The 17,113-nt window shown below is 38.5% G+C and overlaps 1 protein-coding gene across 2 annotated transcripts in view; it reads right to left on the bottom strand.

The window, feature by feature from the left end:
• Nucleotides 1–2,184: 2,184 nt before the first annotated feature.
• ARID4B (AT-rich interaction domain 4B) overlaps nucleotides 2,185–17,113 on the bottom strand; it is an 88,255-nt gene continuing 73,326 nt past the window's right edge. For both annotated transcript variants that reach the window (XM_018077377.1, XM_008920149.2), the window contains exons 17-23: nucleotides 15,422–15,506; nucleotides 14,409–14,601; nucleotides 11,702–12,913; nucleotides 9,692–9,802; nucleotides 6,758–6,973; nucleotides 4,922–5,068; nucleotides 2,185–3,956 (exon numbers count right to left, since the gene is read on the bottom strand). In XM_018077377.1, coding sequence (XP_017932866.1) covers nucleotides 3,826–3,956; nucleotides 4,922–5,068; nucleotides 6,758–6,973; nucleotides 9,692–9,802; nucleotides 11,702–12,913; nucleotides 14,409–14,601; nucleotides 15,422–15,506 — 2,095 coding nt within the window. In that variant the 3' untranslated portion in view covers nucleotides 2,185–3,825. The remainder of the gene's footprint in view (nucleotides 3,957–4,921; nucleotides 5,069–6,757; nucleotides 6,974–9,691; nucleotides 9,803–11,701; nucleotides 12,914–14,408; nucleotides 14,602–15,421; nucleotides 15,507–17,113) is intronic.

The following is a 17,113-nucleotide window of genomic DNA, read 5'->3' on the forward strand; positions in this document are numbered from 1 at the left end:
GTGTGCCCGTTCGGCCGAGCTCTGCGTGGGTGCGGTGGTAACGCAGAAACATCCAACATCGGGACGAGATGGACAAAGTCTAAAGCTGTAACAGGGGAGGTTTAGGTTGAGCGTCAGAAAGAATTTCTTCGCAGAGTGATTAGACATTGGAATGGGCTGCCCAGGGAGGTCGTGGAGTCACCATCCCTGGAGGTGTGTACCGAAAGACTAGATGGAGCACTTAGTGTCATGGCCTAGCTGACATGGTGGGTTTCGGTCATAGGTTGGACTCGATCTGAGAAGTCTTTTCCAACCTCATTGAATCTGAATCTGTGATCAGCATGGGACTGGGTTGTCTCACTGATTGCCCACGATCCTCAGATCCAAGCAGAGCTGAAGCAAACAGGATAGCTCTTGGGCTGTCACGTTACACGTTTGATGCAGTTTTTGAGGTGCCAGCATTAGCAACTTTGTTGGCACCAATCTTGAATCGAAGGCAAAACAAGTAATGCAGCTGTGGAATAAAGGGAAAGCATTAGTCTTGACATGTGCACCAGGTATCCCCTGCCTCGTCCTCTGAATGCTGGGAAAGGCAGGGACCCTCATGGATGGGGTCAGCCCAAGAGAATACACAAATTTTTAAGAATGGGCAGGTGGCTGCTGCATGACTTTTAAGTGGCTTTTCCAATCTCCCTTCAGACAGAGGAGCAGCACTGCAGGTGACACAGGTGGGGCAGAAGAGGCTCAACCACCGTGACACATCCACATGACACTGGACAAGCATTCAGCTGGTGTGTTTCAGAGACTCAGTCAGTGAAGCTCAGCAAGAGGCACAGAGCCTCCGGAACTCTGGCAGAGAGCAGGAAATTTCACAGCATGATGGGAACTACCCAGTCATAAGTATGTACAGGCAACAGTGGAGACTGCAAATTAAGGGAGGTGGGAGCAATGCAGAGCCTTCAAGCAAGGCACGTTTCTCTCAGCATATGCCAATCTCAGCTATTCCCTACATCATCAATTGTGAGACACACAAGACCAAGTCTGTTGCTCAGCCGAAGTGTAAAGGATAAACCAGGGGTAGTTTGTCTTGCTTTGTCTCTCAGGTTGTGGTCCAGGCAGGCACTCAGAAGTAAGGGAACAGCCCAGCAGGCACTGCTAGAGGTAAACTTCCTCGGCTGCAAGCAGAGTGCACATGCCAGGCAGGGAGCTCACCACGTGTAAAGCTGCATTACAATACGTATCCTGAAAAGCAGCTCAGGTTTGACCCACTGGAACATGGGATAAAACTGCTGCCTAACAGATTGGCAAAGGTGCCTTCCTTTGTAACCACTGGGACACAAGTGGTTCCACGAACCTGGAGAGTACCATTTACAGACACACTTCCCAGAAGAGGTGCAGTGTAAAACATGCAGAACAAAATGTTTGACTAGCCATCAAACTGCATGAGAAGTACAATAAAAATTAAATCATCTCTGTATTGAGGAAAAGCAAAAATCCTACTAATGCAAAAACTCCATTTGGGAGTGGGAAGGTGATTAATGATCTCTGCTTTAAACAGGTAAACAAATTGCCCCCCCCCCCCGACCTCAGTCAGTAATTGTCACATCAAAACAAATATGCTGGCACTAAAACTGAGAACTGATCAAGAACTAGTAGTGAGTGAAGAGGTGAATTTGTTCTTGCTTGCCCAGATGTAGTTCCCAGTTACATCAACACCTATTATGCCTACTGAGACTAAAAAGCAGAACTGAACTATTACAACTTTGATTCCACTCAAACAGATGAAAATACCCTCTGAGGAGCCCCACTGAAATTATTAGAATTACTCCTATCAGTGTCAGGTCACTGGTAGTTCTTAACACGGTCAGTGTTTCCAGAAGTTATTTATCATTGTTTGCTCCTGTCAGTCTCATCAGTAATCTGTCATTTTGCAGGTGTAACAGTATTTTGGTTAACTAAACTGTAGCCAGCAGTTTGTTTCAAGAGGCACTGCCTTCATGATGGGCCACGCTTTCGCTTTCTGCTGAAAAAGAGGATGTATTTGAATTAATTGCCAAGAGGAAAATCTGGCCAATGCACCTGCTCTAACGTATCTTTATATGCCTACTACAGCACATCAAAGATCATTTGCTAAACTGATTCTGCAGCTTGACGTAATTTTCATGAACACACTACAGTTGCTTAATTAAACTGTTAGAAACAAAATCAGGGATTCACAAACTATGGCATTTTATTTCAGAGGCCTTTGCTTACATTTGTACAATATATTACATAACTCTCCATTTTCTGCAGAACCTAATATATATTTTATAGCTTTTTTCTATAAGCTTTTCCTTCAATGTCTGTCAACAAATTTTTACAGTCCTGTACAATTCTGAATACTTGGAAACCATTTTCAATAAAATCAGTTATAACCTTAAGCGCACACTACGAAGACTGAAAATGCTTTTCTTAGAAAAGTCAAATGAAAAGGATTCTGACACTCTAGCATCTACAAACAAAATGCTTTGAATTCTTACATGTTGTATTGCCAGAAAACAAAGAAAAACATGCCAGCCCCTATTTCCCCAGGCAAAAGAAGTACACAGAACTACAATTAAAACAGTAAAACAATCTGTACAATAAAGTACTGTGTATTAACAGTGCCAGGTATTAAATAGCTTGAATGAACACTTCCGCAATATACAAATGTCTTACAAAGGTATAGAATTAACAGGAGAGAGCTTGGGATCCATTCAACATAAAATCAATACAAGTGAAAACATTTTGAAGTTGGTTTTGGAATTTGTACAAGGCATTTAAAAAATTAAACATCTACCACTCGGCTAGCTAGTTATTTTAAAAACAATTACCCTTTTGTGGCAGTGTTGGTATCAGCAACCACAAATTATAACCTCACACTTTACTCCCTCTTGAAGTCCTCTCCTTGAAGCTCGTAATAAAATAAGCATTAAAAATGAAATATTTGTTGCTTTAAGGGGAAAAGAAACATTTACAAGAAAACACAAAAATATACCTGTTATAATCCATTATGAATAAATATACACTTTAAACTGGCTGAATACAATCTTTATACATTAAGATTTAATACAGTTTGTTAGCCATTTTCTTTCTTTTTCATAATGTATTTTATCAAAATTAAAAAAAAAATACTGTTTTATAGAAAAATGGCAAAGTACAGTAGTTTCATTCCAATTAATGGGTCCTTAAAACCCAGAGTAACCTCTTTAAGCCTAATTCAAACCTGTAAACATTAGTCAGTCTTTTTTTTTTTTTAAGGAATCCTCATATTTGGTTATCAGGACTGATGTCAAACATCTTACTAACTGCAGGTTTTGAATAGATGTGCTTGACGTATACAATTAAGCCACTATAAGGTGACTTAGCAGTTAAAAAACAATTAGCTTGTACAAATGAAAATATTTTCAATATTTGTCATAAATAAATGGAAAAATATCAAATGTTCCAGCTTTAACAAAATACCAGGGAATACAGTAAGCCTTACCACATTGATTTAGATCACCCCAACAACTATATGCTTATTGTCCTGTCTCTACAGGCAGTGAACAGCCTCCATTTGCCACAGTGGAAGGCCTTCGAGTCACTAGACTTACAATTCCCAGACAAGTTGGAAACAATTATTGCTTGAGGAAAAGCAGTTTGTTGTACTTTTTCTTCATAAAAGTGCACTTAAGTGCAAAGTTAGCTTGTCAAGAAACAACTTTAAATATAAAATAGTGCTTGTCTGAATTTTGTGCCACTGTGCAGTATAAAAAAAAAAAAAAGAAAAAAAAAGAGTGGCCCTCAGCAGCCATTAAGTGCAAAGTGCTTTGGCAAGTCCTGCTGTCACCTGCACTCAACTGACATTCCATTCTGTGACGAACTTGACATAGAAGGTTCTGCTAACGTTAACATAACTGCAGCCGTAATGGAACTAGAGGAAGGTGATGAGGAGGAAGATGATGTAGTAGCAGCACCTGCACGGGAAAAGGAAAACACAGGTTATACAGATTTATAAATCAAGCAATAAAAATGTTTTCCTATTCAACAACAAGCATTGGTGTATACTGACTCCAGCAACTAATGCCTAGCAATTAAAAAGAAAAAAGCCTTTTTATTCCCTAGTTTCCTAGTAGGAAATACCCTGACAGAAATAGTCAGCTGTATGCAAGACACTACAGCATTTTTAACCTTGTAGCCCTGATTCATCAACCACGCAGATCAAGGGCCCAGCCAAAGGATGCCAGAGCTCATTCCTGACCCACCAGCACAGTCAACTGTTCCTTTTCTTTTCTGTCGGAATCAGCACTGAATCTGCGCATACACTCTGCTCCGGCAACCGAGCAGCAACTGCAATTCCCATGTGATGGCTGCAGCTATAAAAATCTTACATGTGGCATTTCTCACACTGAGAAAATGATCCTTTTAGCATTCCTAGAAGCAGGCAGGCACACCAGAACATTCCCTACAGCAATAGGTGCAGCTGCTTCAGAAAGATGAGCAATTTGATTGGTCTCCCTTAAACTCATGGAACAAACTCCTTATCCTAAGGGCAAAGCACTAACTAGGCCCACAAGCAGTACTACAGTAAATTTATCTATAACTTGAAGAAAAGTGATTCATACCCTTAGATGCTTTGTTCACTAGATAGAAAAGTTTATATTTCTGGGGGTTTTTTTCCTGTATAGTAGTTCTGCCAGAACAGTATTAAATAGATTGCATACCTTGTTAATGCTCCCTTACATAGTGACTGGGTATCTAATCCCAGGTCATAAGGTCTGAAGGTCATAAAATAACTGCACACAGCATATCCCAAAAACCAAACAAAACCTCACTCCTAATGGCACAGGTTTCCCTATAAATTATCCAATCTTGTTAGCACCTTAATAACATGACATGCAATTTATCCCTCTAAAAGTAGAATTTAGTTCCCAGCACTTACTTTCCCGCTCTTTTTTCTTTAAGCGCTTTCTTCTTCGGTCAATGGAAGCCACCTCAGATTTCAAGGACAGGTAATGTTTCCTGATTTCTTGCAATTTCTCTTGGAGAACCGTTATGCGCTCAGCGCTAGTCAAGTTTTCCAAGTCAGCTACAAGTTAAACAATCTTTGTTAATTATTGCTTATTTTTAAGCATTTCCAAACACTTTTGAATGTCAGTGAAGTGGGAAGTACTCAAAGCTTAGTGATGTGCTTTGAGGTAGCAGACAGCAAAGCTAAGAAACGCAGCAACAGCAGCAGCTGCTGTTTGTTACCACAAACTTGTTAATATTTTTTATTATTTTTTACAAAACACCATCATACACTTTTTTGGATTTTTTTAAGGAAGAGGAAAAAAAAGCATTCCACTCCCCATAGGAAGGAAAACAAAATAAAATTAAGACAACTGGTGAAAACATAAGGGCCAGAACTAGTTTTAAGCCTGTTGTTTTCAGTCCTTGCTAGAGCTCAGTTTGGCCCAAGACACCAGGCCTGATTTGTCATGGTTGTGACAAAACAAGCAGGTTACAACAGGAACCTGAACAGCTGTGGGGTGGTTCTAATAGAATCCATGGAGTATGGGCTGTAAGGTACAACCGTAAAGGACTCTCCTCACTGGACACAGCCAGCACAGGAGCTGTTTCCAGCTGGGAGCTCTCCACAGCATGGCATACAACTGTGGGTGGCACTGGCAGGAGAAATTCTCAGTTCAGTCCAGGGCAGCCACACTGGAGAAACTCAATTCAAAAACATTTAAGAATCATTTAAATTACTGTGTGGGGTGCAGAATGCACTCCATCAACCTACTATGAAGGTAGCACCTAAGAACCAAAAGCCACAACTATATTAGGCTGTGGGAAAACAAAGAAAGCTCAGAGACACTGCAAGTATCTTTGACTCTGCAACAGCAGGAAATGTGTCAAACAGCACTCCATAGACCACCTTCTGCCAAGCAGCTTCAGTATATGGAATGTAGCCAAGGAAGAAGGAAAGGAAGGAGCAAAAGCCCTTTAAAGGTGTTGCACCAGGAAAGCATTCAATGAATCTCAACAGGCCAGTAAGTGACAACAAAAACCTTTTACGTTACACACTCCTGAAGAGCACCAGAATGTAACTTGACTGTAAAGAAGTACTAGGAGAAAAATACTTTTAAAAGTAGAGTAATGCTGAGATTCAGGGTTGGAGAGGAAAAAAAAAAACAACAAACAACACATCAGGGTCAGATTCAATTAATAAGTTGTACTAATATCAGGGCTTTAATAAGCCATTGATCTCTTTTTCAGATAAGCAAATGCATGATCCTTTCCACACTGCTCACTTCCAGCTACATCTAGCTCACCCCTAGCTGTACCTGTAGCTTGACTGAAACAAACACCACAAAAGCTCTTAATACTAGAAACAGTAAACATGTCCTGGGTCATTGAGACAGAACGGAAGGGGAAAAAGTTACAAATCAATCACCTAAGTGTCTGAACGCTAGAGAATGAGGAGTAAAACAGCAAGAAAATATCAAGGGAAGAAGCACACAGAGTAGATAACACTCATCCCAGAATGGCAGGTATGCAGAGGACAGCAAGAACCTCAAGTCAGCTCAGAAGCCATATCTAAAAACAGTCCTGGAAGAGTGTGATATAGGTGGTTCCCTGTGCTACATTTGCAAAAAAGAGAAACGAAGATTTATCACAAAATTAAGCAAACTCAGGATGAAAAAAAAAAAAAGCCAAAATACAGAAAATTAAAAAAGCCTTTTTATACTATACCACAAGATGCCACTAGGTGTGTTTTCAAGAAAATACTTACACATTTGAAAACTCCATTTGTAAACTTTGGGCAAACGATTATTCTGTTCTTTGAGATCAGACTCCTTCTCTCCATTTTTCCCACATTTTCCTGGAGATTGTGTTCTTGTGAGTGATTTGGTTTGGTGAGACTTCATGCCAGTAGAAACTGATTTTGCTGACTGAGACTTGGACACACTTTCACCAGCAGATAGTTCGTCACTGTCACTGCTGTTTGCTGAAGAAACAAGAAGACCTTGTTACAAAACAAAGCCCAAATGAATGCTTATCAGAAGCTATTCCTGCACCAATTTTCATGTAATGGGAGTTTATTTGACCCAAATCCTATAACTCTAAAATGACAGAACTCATCCTGGTATAGCAGCTTGGCACACAGCTCTCTGCATCACTGGTGCCCAAGTAGAGAACCACAAACCAGGTATATAATGGGGCCTCTGATTGTTGCAAACTGTGAAAGAGAAACCTTGCACTGGAAACACCACCCTGTTAGTTGCTGTGCAGGTAGACTCAGAGCTGTTCTGTGGACCTATGGGAACCACGATCCTACAGACCTAGAGGGTGGTTAGAAATGCCAGACTCTGGCACCACAATCCATCCTAAAGACTGGCAAGGATTTTGCTGAAAGTGTGTGTGCAAAAACATAAGGAGGTGGGGTCAGGACACGCTTCTTGTAAGGAGACTCTCAAATACAACCCAACTGCTCAAGGTCCCCAGAGGGAAGGTGCACTCTACTCTCTGAATGGTTCATGACAGCATCACACTTGTTGCTCTAGAATCACAGCCATAAATAAATTGCCTATATTAGAAAATAAGGCAAAGAGGCAGTCCAATGCGTCAGCCTTGTGCCAAAATGAACCACATCTGTCTGCTTATGGGGCTGCACTTTTTCTAAGAGTTTGCAAGTTTGACTGTTACGTCCCGTCTCCTGTTTACATTTTTTAATATCAATTTCTAACACAGCACTCAATATATATATTAATTTCTATCTCATTTTTGAACAAACAATTACAGACAAGCCTTTGACTGTATTTTTAGGACGTGTAGCAGAAATGAGAGTAAACAATCGGCCTTTTCTTCACCATATGGCGCCCTATTTTTTCTCTACTAAAATGACTATCAATAATCTGAATGTGTGTGACATAATCTACAAACTCCTCAGATATGATGACAAAATTTTTTAATTTTGGGAAAATAGCTGACCCAAAACAGAATAACTTTTTCAACGTCAAGTGGAGAAAACTAACTATAAAGCAACAGGTTGAACTGAACAGTTTTCTAATCAAACTGCCCAAAGTACAGTAACAAGGTAATCTGTCTAAAAGACAAGATTTATGAGTAACAATTGAAAGGATGATTATTTTTAGCGTTACGAAAATAAAACTGGGGTGAAAGCAGGGGCAAGAGACTAATTCAACACAAGTCTAGTGAAGCAGTGGAATAAAATGACTAGGAAATCTTCAGATTCTCCATCATTAGAGTTGTTTTTAAAACCACGTTGAACTCTAATTTATTAAGAAAAACGTACGCCTCAGTTGTACCTGCCCTGGGTGTTGACAAAATGAGACCTGAAAGTTTCTTTTGGTCCTGGCCTTCATGCTTTGGTGATCTACAGAGGAGAAACTGAATATCAAGATACCTGTAGCATGAAGGAACTCAGCCGGCTGCAGAGTTGCTGGTGTTGGCTGGCTTAACACAAAGGCAAGAGCTGAAGCTGCCACAAAAGCAGGTTTAAGAGGTATACCTGAATTTTGGCAAAAGTATTTTTTTTTGCTTACAACTAACTCCATATTTTATCTATTTATTTTCCTTATCACATTCAGCAGTGCCTGAAGTCTAACAAAAACATCACATACACACCAAGGACTATGTGGTACGAAAAACAATTCTAGATTTGAAGTGTATGCATCCTGATGGAGACATAGGTTGAGAGAAAGGGGTAAATTCACCAAATCCAAGGGAATAATGGCAAGGCTAAAAATGGTGTATTAGTTCTGCAAATTCAGTTTGTTTTGTTACTTTAATTCCTGGAGTGAGGGGAGGAATAAGGATAATGGAAGAGACTAGAGAAATAGAATTAAAAAGGGTAAGAAAATATGAAGAGGAGATCAATAAACATGAAGGAAAGGTGGGGTGAAAGCAAATACCAGACCAGAAAGTACAAACTTTTAGTAAAAGCTGTTAAAAGAAATAAAACAGGGAGGGAAGGAAGGGAGGTGGGGGAGAGAGGGGAAAAAAGGCATGGTGTATGCTTTGGATCCTTCCTTTAACTGCATTTTTTCAGTTATCCTCCTGACTCCACTCTCTAGTTGACTATTTCCTGGTATTCTTTATTAACAGTGAAATGAAGCAGTAATTGATCTTGTTGTCTCCCAAACACATGTGCGCATGACCCCTAATACACCCCTGCTTTTATTAAGCTTCCCAGTACTGTGGTTTCTATTCCAATTAGCTTCTACGACTACAAAAAACCACAAAAGCTACACTATTTACTGTACAGGAAGAAAACAAGAGTCTATATTCTTCTGGAATTATTCTCATATTTGCTAGAGGGTAGAGATATGAACCTCTAAAAATTCATCTTGCAGAAAATAGAGACTATAATTTCCTTCACGTCCTCTAAAACAGGCAGTTATTGTGGTACAGAGATACCTGTCCCAATTCTGCCATGTGTGAAATACTCTCTCTTCTTAGTCTTCTTGAATTACACAATATTAAGGACCTCTTAGAAATAGGCCCAGAAGTAATACAAGACATTTAAAAACACTTTGACATTCAGGTAGAGCAGTTTCTTCATTTAAAGAGTATTAAGAATTCCCTGATGAGAACATTTTGTCCTACTACATTTTTTATTTCCAGACTTTATCTCCTACAATCATCTGAACAGATGACACGGTACTTTCACACATTTCATTTCACACTAAGCCGCTGTACTTACTAGTTTTACTTTTCTTTTTGCTGTTCACAGATGTTTTGTGGCTTCTTTTCTGCTTTTTTGAGGAGCTGCCTCCTCCCTGAGCATCTTTAAGTCTTTTTTGGCCTGTACAGACTATAATTGGGAAAAGAAAAAAAAGAAGAAATCGAAAGTAAATAAATGCTCACACTTCTGTGTGTTTTTCTCAGTCTCACTCCCTCCCCCGCCAAAAATACTTCAGAACTTAAGTCTGTAGACAACAATGCAACTGTTCCTGCCTATCCTTAATACAGCTCAGTTTTGTGCTTATACTGACAAGAGTAGGTGAAAGACAATGGAAGGCAAAGTTTTTTTCATACAGAGTGCCCAGGTAAGATGATTACAGATAACTTTCCCGTATACATCACCAGAATTTCTCTTGAACCATGTGGATTTATTATTTTTTGAATACTGTAAATTAAAAAGGAATACATTTACTAGAAAAGTTATCAAGACCTACTGGAACTGAAAAATGTTTTTAAACGTTTGTTGTACTTGGAAGCTGTGAAAAAAAAACTGAAGCCATCACTTGTGATCAGCAGTTACGTTAATTGAAAGTATTAAAATCTTAGATAATGTTAAAAAAATCCACAAAAAAAGGAAGGCAAACAAAAAAAAAAAAACAAACAAGGGAAAAAGTCTACTGGTATTTGTGACTACAAGGGGAAAAAGTAGAAAAGGAAGATAAAAGAATTCTAGTACACATGCTAAAAGAGAGTGTTTTAGGAGTTGTTCAAATTTTGTTTCCCAGCCATGTGACCTACAGATTAAAAATGACCCCTATAATAAAACAATTTAAATTAAGGAACCCAATTTTCTGAAGCAGGCAACATGCTGAAGAAATCAGAGAGGAAGTTGAAGTCTAAGGCATGTAAAAGTAATCTTGTACAATAGTGTAAAACTTCTTTTAAGTGGCAATAAATTGCTTTCATATAAAAAAGCAAACAAATTAAGTTCTAAACCTATGCAGCTATAATTAACAAAGCAATACAGGTGTATTTATTGAGGGTTACACATTCATCTCTTCCAAACTCTCTCCTTTGTTTAAGGAAACACATTTTGTTGCGTATTTTCAGAAGAACATTTCCAACAGAATGCTGAAGATCACATCGGCTTAAGGGCATTTTGAGCAAAATTAGTCAACGGTTAACTGAAATCTACTGAGATGAAGAAACCACTTTTATCTCAGGATTATAGCCAAAATGCATTTTTCTTCCTTTATGTTCATAATTTTTAGGCAATACAACACAGTGAAAGTAGCTGTACTTTTCATGAACTGCAAAAGAGCCAGCTACTTTCAGAAAAAAAGCTTTTGGATCTTGCCAACAGTTAAAAAGTAGGCAGCACTACACTGATATCGTGCACAAGTGTTGGTCATGTTTATTATCCCCTTTTCTCTAGTGGTTTCAAGATAGGAACTTCAATCTGCAAAAGCACATCTGATAGTGAAACATAGCTAAAAAGGTCAATGCTTGTTATCAGCTTGACTTGAATCTTATGAAGTTAATGTTCTAAAAAAATACAAGTTTGAAATGGCTGCCTAAGCAGCAAGAGGGCTTTCTACCCCCAAATACACAGAGCAAGAGGGCTTTCTACCCCCAAATACACACCTTACAGAGAATCAAATTTTATGCAAGAATCTTCTTCTTCTACTTCTGAGGAGGGTGTTTAAAATACTTCCATCTTGCTACAATAAATAGGCCTTACACAAGCTATTACTGTTTGCTCTGGGCTCTTCTTGCCATGTCTAGTAAAAACTTAATTCTTACATACTTTATCCCTCACTGACACCATCACCATTTTCTTTTTAATAGAAGGCCAATAAACTTCTTGGCAGCTCATATTTATTCACTTAATCATTAAGCTATTTCCACACATTTGAAATGGACAGCAGGCTACTACTTCCTCCAACAACTAACTTCCCTGCAGCATAACCACAACAGAATGAAAACACATCAGCAATGCTAAAAATGCTCTGTTTACCCTTTCCTTTACCTTTTTCAGCATGCTCTGGCTCTGGTTGATTACTACTACTGGAGCTGACGCTGGCATCAAAACCTGTTGGAGAAATATTTCCCTCAGACTGGAGGTCTTGCAGTTCCCCTGCCACACTGTCCACCTCTATTGTGCTATCTGTTTCACTTTTGATGCTTCGTATCTCTTCTTGATTTGGTGGCAGCGTCTCAGAGACAGTGACACTGGACTGATGTCTACTGGACTCCGTTACAGTTACAGAGGAAGGCGACTCAGGAGTTGTAGGAGGAGTATTTAGCACTGAATTGCTGCCACTGCTTGGAAATTCAACTTTCTTCTCACCCACTTCAGTCGGTTTCTCCTCAACAGGTTTCACATCCACACTAGCCGGCAAAGATTTTTCAAGTTCACAGCTAGGCAAAGAAATACCTTCTTCTGCAAGAGTCTGAAGCTGCTCCTCTGCTGCAGCATCCTCGGGAGCAGCATGTGGAGGGGAGGCGGCAGCCTCAGTGTCAGAGTCTGAGAACAGTTCCTTCAGTGTTTTCTTCGGCCATTGCCCTTGAATACTTGACCAGACATCTTTTCGATCCTTTGCTCTGGTGTTCTGAAGTCTTTCATCAGAGTTATTTAGAAGCTTTATTCTTTTCTCTCCCACTTCAGAAAATCCGGAATAGAAAGTACTTGTCCGTAAAGACTTCCTTTTCTCCTCTAGTCCATTGTACTTTTTCGTTGGAGTGATTTTCAGTTTAGATTTGTCTTCCTCATCTTCATCCGAGGAGCTGTTACTGCTGTTTTCTAAACTAAGGGAGTCTTTGTTTTTGGACTTCTCATCCTTTCTATTAGGTGACACTGTCTTCAAAGATTCCTCTGCAACACAGTGTCTTCGTTTACCACGTTTCACTTGTGGTTTTGCTGTTTTATCCACTATCTCCTTTTTTACATCCTTTCTCTTCTTTGTAGCTTCATCTTCTCCATCGGAGTCACTGTCTTCAGATAACTCTTCCATCTCTTTTCTCAGTCTTTCAGGAGACTTGGATAGTGACTTGGGCACTCCTGCATCTGTAAGAGCTTTAGTTTCTTCTGGGAGGGATGAACTGCTCTGTTCTTCTTTTAGACGGAGTTCGTTTTTATCTTGGCTTACAGCTTCAGGCTGAGATTCCTCTTTGCCATCAGCATGTACATTCGGGGCACTTTGGTCATCTTCTTGCTCGCTATCATCAGAACTTTCAGAAGCTAATTAAAAGTAAATCCAAAATAAAAAAAAAAAAAAGAAAAAGAAAAACAAAACAAGAAAAGTTTGTCTTGATTCTGGTTACAAAGAATTATTACCAAAAAAAAAAAAATCCAACTGAAGAAAACTCTACAGATATGAAGACATGCTATAGTAATCTTTAGCAGGATATCGCTTAAATGGTACCTCCTGAAGAGTTCAAAAACTTAAGGTATAATGCCTAGATTAGAAACTAGGAAGATTCTGTATTATACAGTACATCTCCAGGAATTTCTGAAGAGGTGGAGAAAGCATAGAGTGCATCAATCCATAAAATACCAACTTCTGCATAATTACCCAAACCAGGAACTGAAAGATGTGCTTACATATTTCTTACAGGTTACAAGTACTACCACTATCTGCCTTTTTTCCAAAGCCTAGAACACAGACATCATTTTCCCTGGAAAATCCACAGTTTAAAGGACAGAATAACAACACACACATTGGATACTCTCTAACAAACCAACCTGATGACAAGGTTGGAAAAAGGAAGTGAAAGCAATAATGGACGGTACTTAGAGAAACAAATGGACAACAAGAGTGTAGCACAACAGCAAGAACATTTAGGGTCAGCAATAAAGAAACTGAGAAAAGAAGAACAAAAATACAATGGAGAAGGAATCATCAGCAATCCTATTCAATGGGAAAAGGTATGAATACAAGGAGAAATACGGGAATTGGCTCAAATATATATATACATATAACTCCTTGATTTGTAAAGTTAATTACAGATTAATTATAGCACTAATAATAGTGTCACCACTAATTGCTTTTTTGTTTCTCATTTCCTAAGGAAATGAAGCTTCATAGATTATGTTGACTGTTATTCCACCTACAATTTTGGAACCCAGTGGCCAGTGTCAGCCAAGTTCAAATAACTCTGAAAGATTATTAAATTCATATAATTCCCACAAAAATTTGCGGTAACCCAAACTACCTACACCATATGATTTCTTTCTCTGGACGCTAAAGGATAAAGATAAGCAACTCTAAACTAAGGATAAAGAGAAGCAACCAGTTATTATAATGCTGCTGTAAATGTGTGGGAAGGGGTAAACAGTGTTAGCAACGACAGACAAGCTGATGTGAAACCTAGCTTTATTAGTTCTGTTTTTCAAGGCAAAAAAAAAAAATTAAAAATAATGGGTCCTAAAAGTTAGATAAATCAAAAATTGAAAATTTACACATTACATAGGAAGCAAAAATTCTTTGCTCTGTATCAAACAAAAAGAGGATGGCAACGCATAGAATGTAACTGACTGCAGACACACTGAATCCACACTACCTGTTTTCAGAAACTGCCAACATTGCTTTTGTCCAAGGGTTATTTCTGAAGATAATGTTATAATTAGCCAGACAAACACTAGCAAAGTGTTCAGTTGCACCAGTTGTTCTACACTGACATTTACTCCTGTTTAAAGGCCATTTAAAGAATTAGAAAACTTTATAGTACAATACCTTGTAGCCCATTAATCACAGAAGTAATTTCTATTGATTTAACTGGAGCTTGTTCAGTATTTTTGGCTTCAGTGCTGTCAAGTTTGGACCCAGTCTCTGGTGATGTGCTGGTGTGAAAAGGGGGTTTTGACAAACGTCGCAATTTAGAGGGTTTAGGAGAATACTTCTCTTCCTTCTCTCTGTCAGTTTTGTTCTAGGCAAAAGAAAAGATTTAAAAAAAATAACAAACGTTTCATTTGACCGCACATCTTAACAAAGATTACAATTACACAATATTTACAGTTATCTTTAGCATTCAACCTGTGAAGAAAAGCTCTCCTCTTTGTCTGAAAGATTACGAATACCTTTCTGTGTTCCATGCCAAGACCTTTCTACTGAAGACAGGGACTTTGCCAATACTAAAACAAACTGGAAAGCAAACACAGCCAGTGCTCTAGGAGCAATGGCACCACAGGATGCCAGGCTCAGCAGTGGCAGGGCAGCTGTCAGGTTCTGAAGGTGCTGGGCAGGGGGTAGGAAGAGTGCCAGTATCTGTGGCAGAAGGAAAAGCTTCCTTGCAGCTCACAGTCCAAGGAATATATCATCACCTAAGCCTAAATATCAGTTGTAAAAGAATGAATTTTGGAAGAAATGCTTGGCAATAAAATTATTAAGTCCCATGCACATAGACTAGTCATAGGTTTGCTCTCCAGAATCAGGGAGCTCAGAAATTTCACCGCCTGAGTTGGCTCCCAACACTGATAAAAATTTGGATCCTTCTCATTTGTTTTCTGTAAATGCATACAGTACATTTCATTAAAAAATACAGGAAAGAAGGAAAGAGAAGCTTCCCCACCCCAAAGAGCAAAACCAAAACCTTCACAAAAACAGTATCTTTTTAGAAGCCTACGAAGTCGCTTTCCTTGTCAAGCATTTGTAGGCCAATCTAAAGGTCAGGAAGGGAGGTGAGGATTACTGAAGTATGTATCAAACCAAAGTTGGGGGGAACCAGGGAGAAAAGGGAGAAAAACTACCTTTATTTTCTTTCGATGCTTAATTTTTGGTACATTTTTATCAGCTGGCCTCACTATCTTGTCTGCCTTTATCCATTCATCATACCTAAACACAAAAAGAAATTGTACACATTTATGATTTTAAGCAGATAATCACGACATCATATGAGAAATTTAATCAACGAAAAAGAGAATTAGTAGGAACATAAAAACAGAACTGGAATTTGAATCAAGTAACTTGCGTACTTTTCAAATCTGTGAAGTTTCAGCTAAGGTTCAGAGGATTGAAGTTTTTTTTACACTGAAGAGTAACTGCAAAATCTGCTATTTTGCCAGTCTGCACTGAACAACAGGAAATCCATGTATAAAGGTAAAACAAACTACCTGAATGACAAATCTTTATGGACCACCAAGAGGTATCCCTTCATATATGTTTATATTTTTATATATATATATGTACACACACACTGTAAAACCTTAACAATAAGTTCTTACAACTGCATAAAATGTGACAGTTAATACACTCTTTTGATCCCGCGTGTCTGCAAAGTGATATTTGGAGTGACTAACCCTTTGGAGACACGAACTTTTGAGTCACTGACTCCACACTAACACTTTTCAATTCCTTTTCAGTTAAATATTTCCATTTTGTATCAGAATGATACAAGACAGAAACATACTAAATAGTGCCAAGATATTAACAACAGGCATCTTACTATCTAAGACTAGCCCTGTCAAATACAAATCCAGGACTAAAGAAGTACATTCTTAGTAAGAATATACTGTAACTATGGTACTGTACTTGCCAGATTCATTGTGTACTTCTGAAAAAACTCAAGAATCAATTAAATAAATTTTTTTCTCCCAATTATAATCAGCTGTTTTACTACAACTGTGAATTCAAGAACCATCTGCATAAGAAATAGGTCTGTTAAAAAATACTATGTATTAACATACAAACAAATTCTGGCCCCTCTAGGTAGACATGAGAATAGAGGGGGGAAAAAAACAACTTCAAAAAACCCACCACCACTAAAGACCTAAAAACCCAAACCACACACCCCTAGACAACTAGTACAAGATGGAGTCAAGCACAGTGCACTCATGACCATGCTGACTTTCCACCATTTTTATATATACGACTACTGACACAGCCCCAATTCAGCTTCTTTGCAACACTACCAATTATATCCACAACGGTGACACGTAAATTAAAAACGTATAGAGAAAAATATGCCCGTTTCCAACTTGTTTTCATGTATACGCTAAGTTAAGATTTATGCAAAGTATTTCAGAAGCTCAATAATGTATTTTATTACCTTAAATTTCACATAATAATACAGTGAAAAATGAAGTAGCAGTCATCTCTTAAAACAGCTTTCCAAAACAATTTGTTGGGGTTTTTTTTCCCTTCTCTGTGACATAAAAATCACAAAATCTTGCAGCAGACCATGCAGACTGTGACATACCAAGATTGCCTATACTGCTGCAGATACCACTGTCATTGTATTATTATACTGTCATTACCAGGAGAAAGGTCAGTAAATAGTTTCTCTCCAAAACTGGAAGATAACTCTGCAAAGTTTCCCAATATGGAAAAATCCCATATTCTATGAGACTGTGGGAAACTCTATGTGAAGTAATCTTTCTTCAAGTCAAAGACATGCTTTCCACAAGGAATACTGCTAAGTGACTGCCAAATGGACTTTGTGA

The sequence above is a fragment of the Manacus vitellinus genome, unplaced genomic scaffold (assembly GCF_001715985.3).
Source record: "Manacus vitellinus isolate BGI_N305 unplaced genomic scaffold, ASM171598v3 scaffold_37_pilon, whole genome shotgun sequence".
NCBI lineage: Eukaryota > Metazoa > Chordata > Aves > Passeriformes > Pipridae > Manacus > Manacus vitellinus.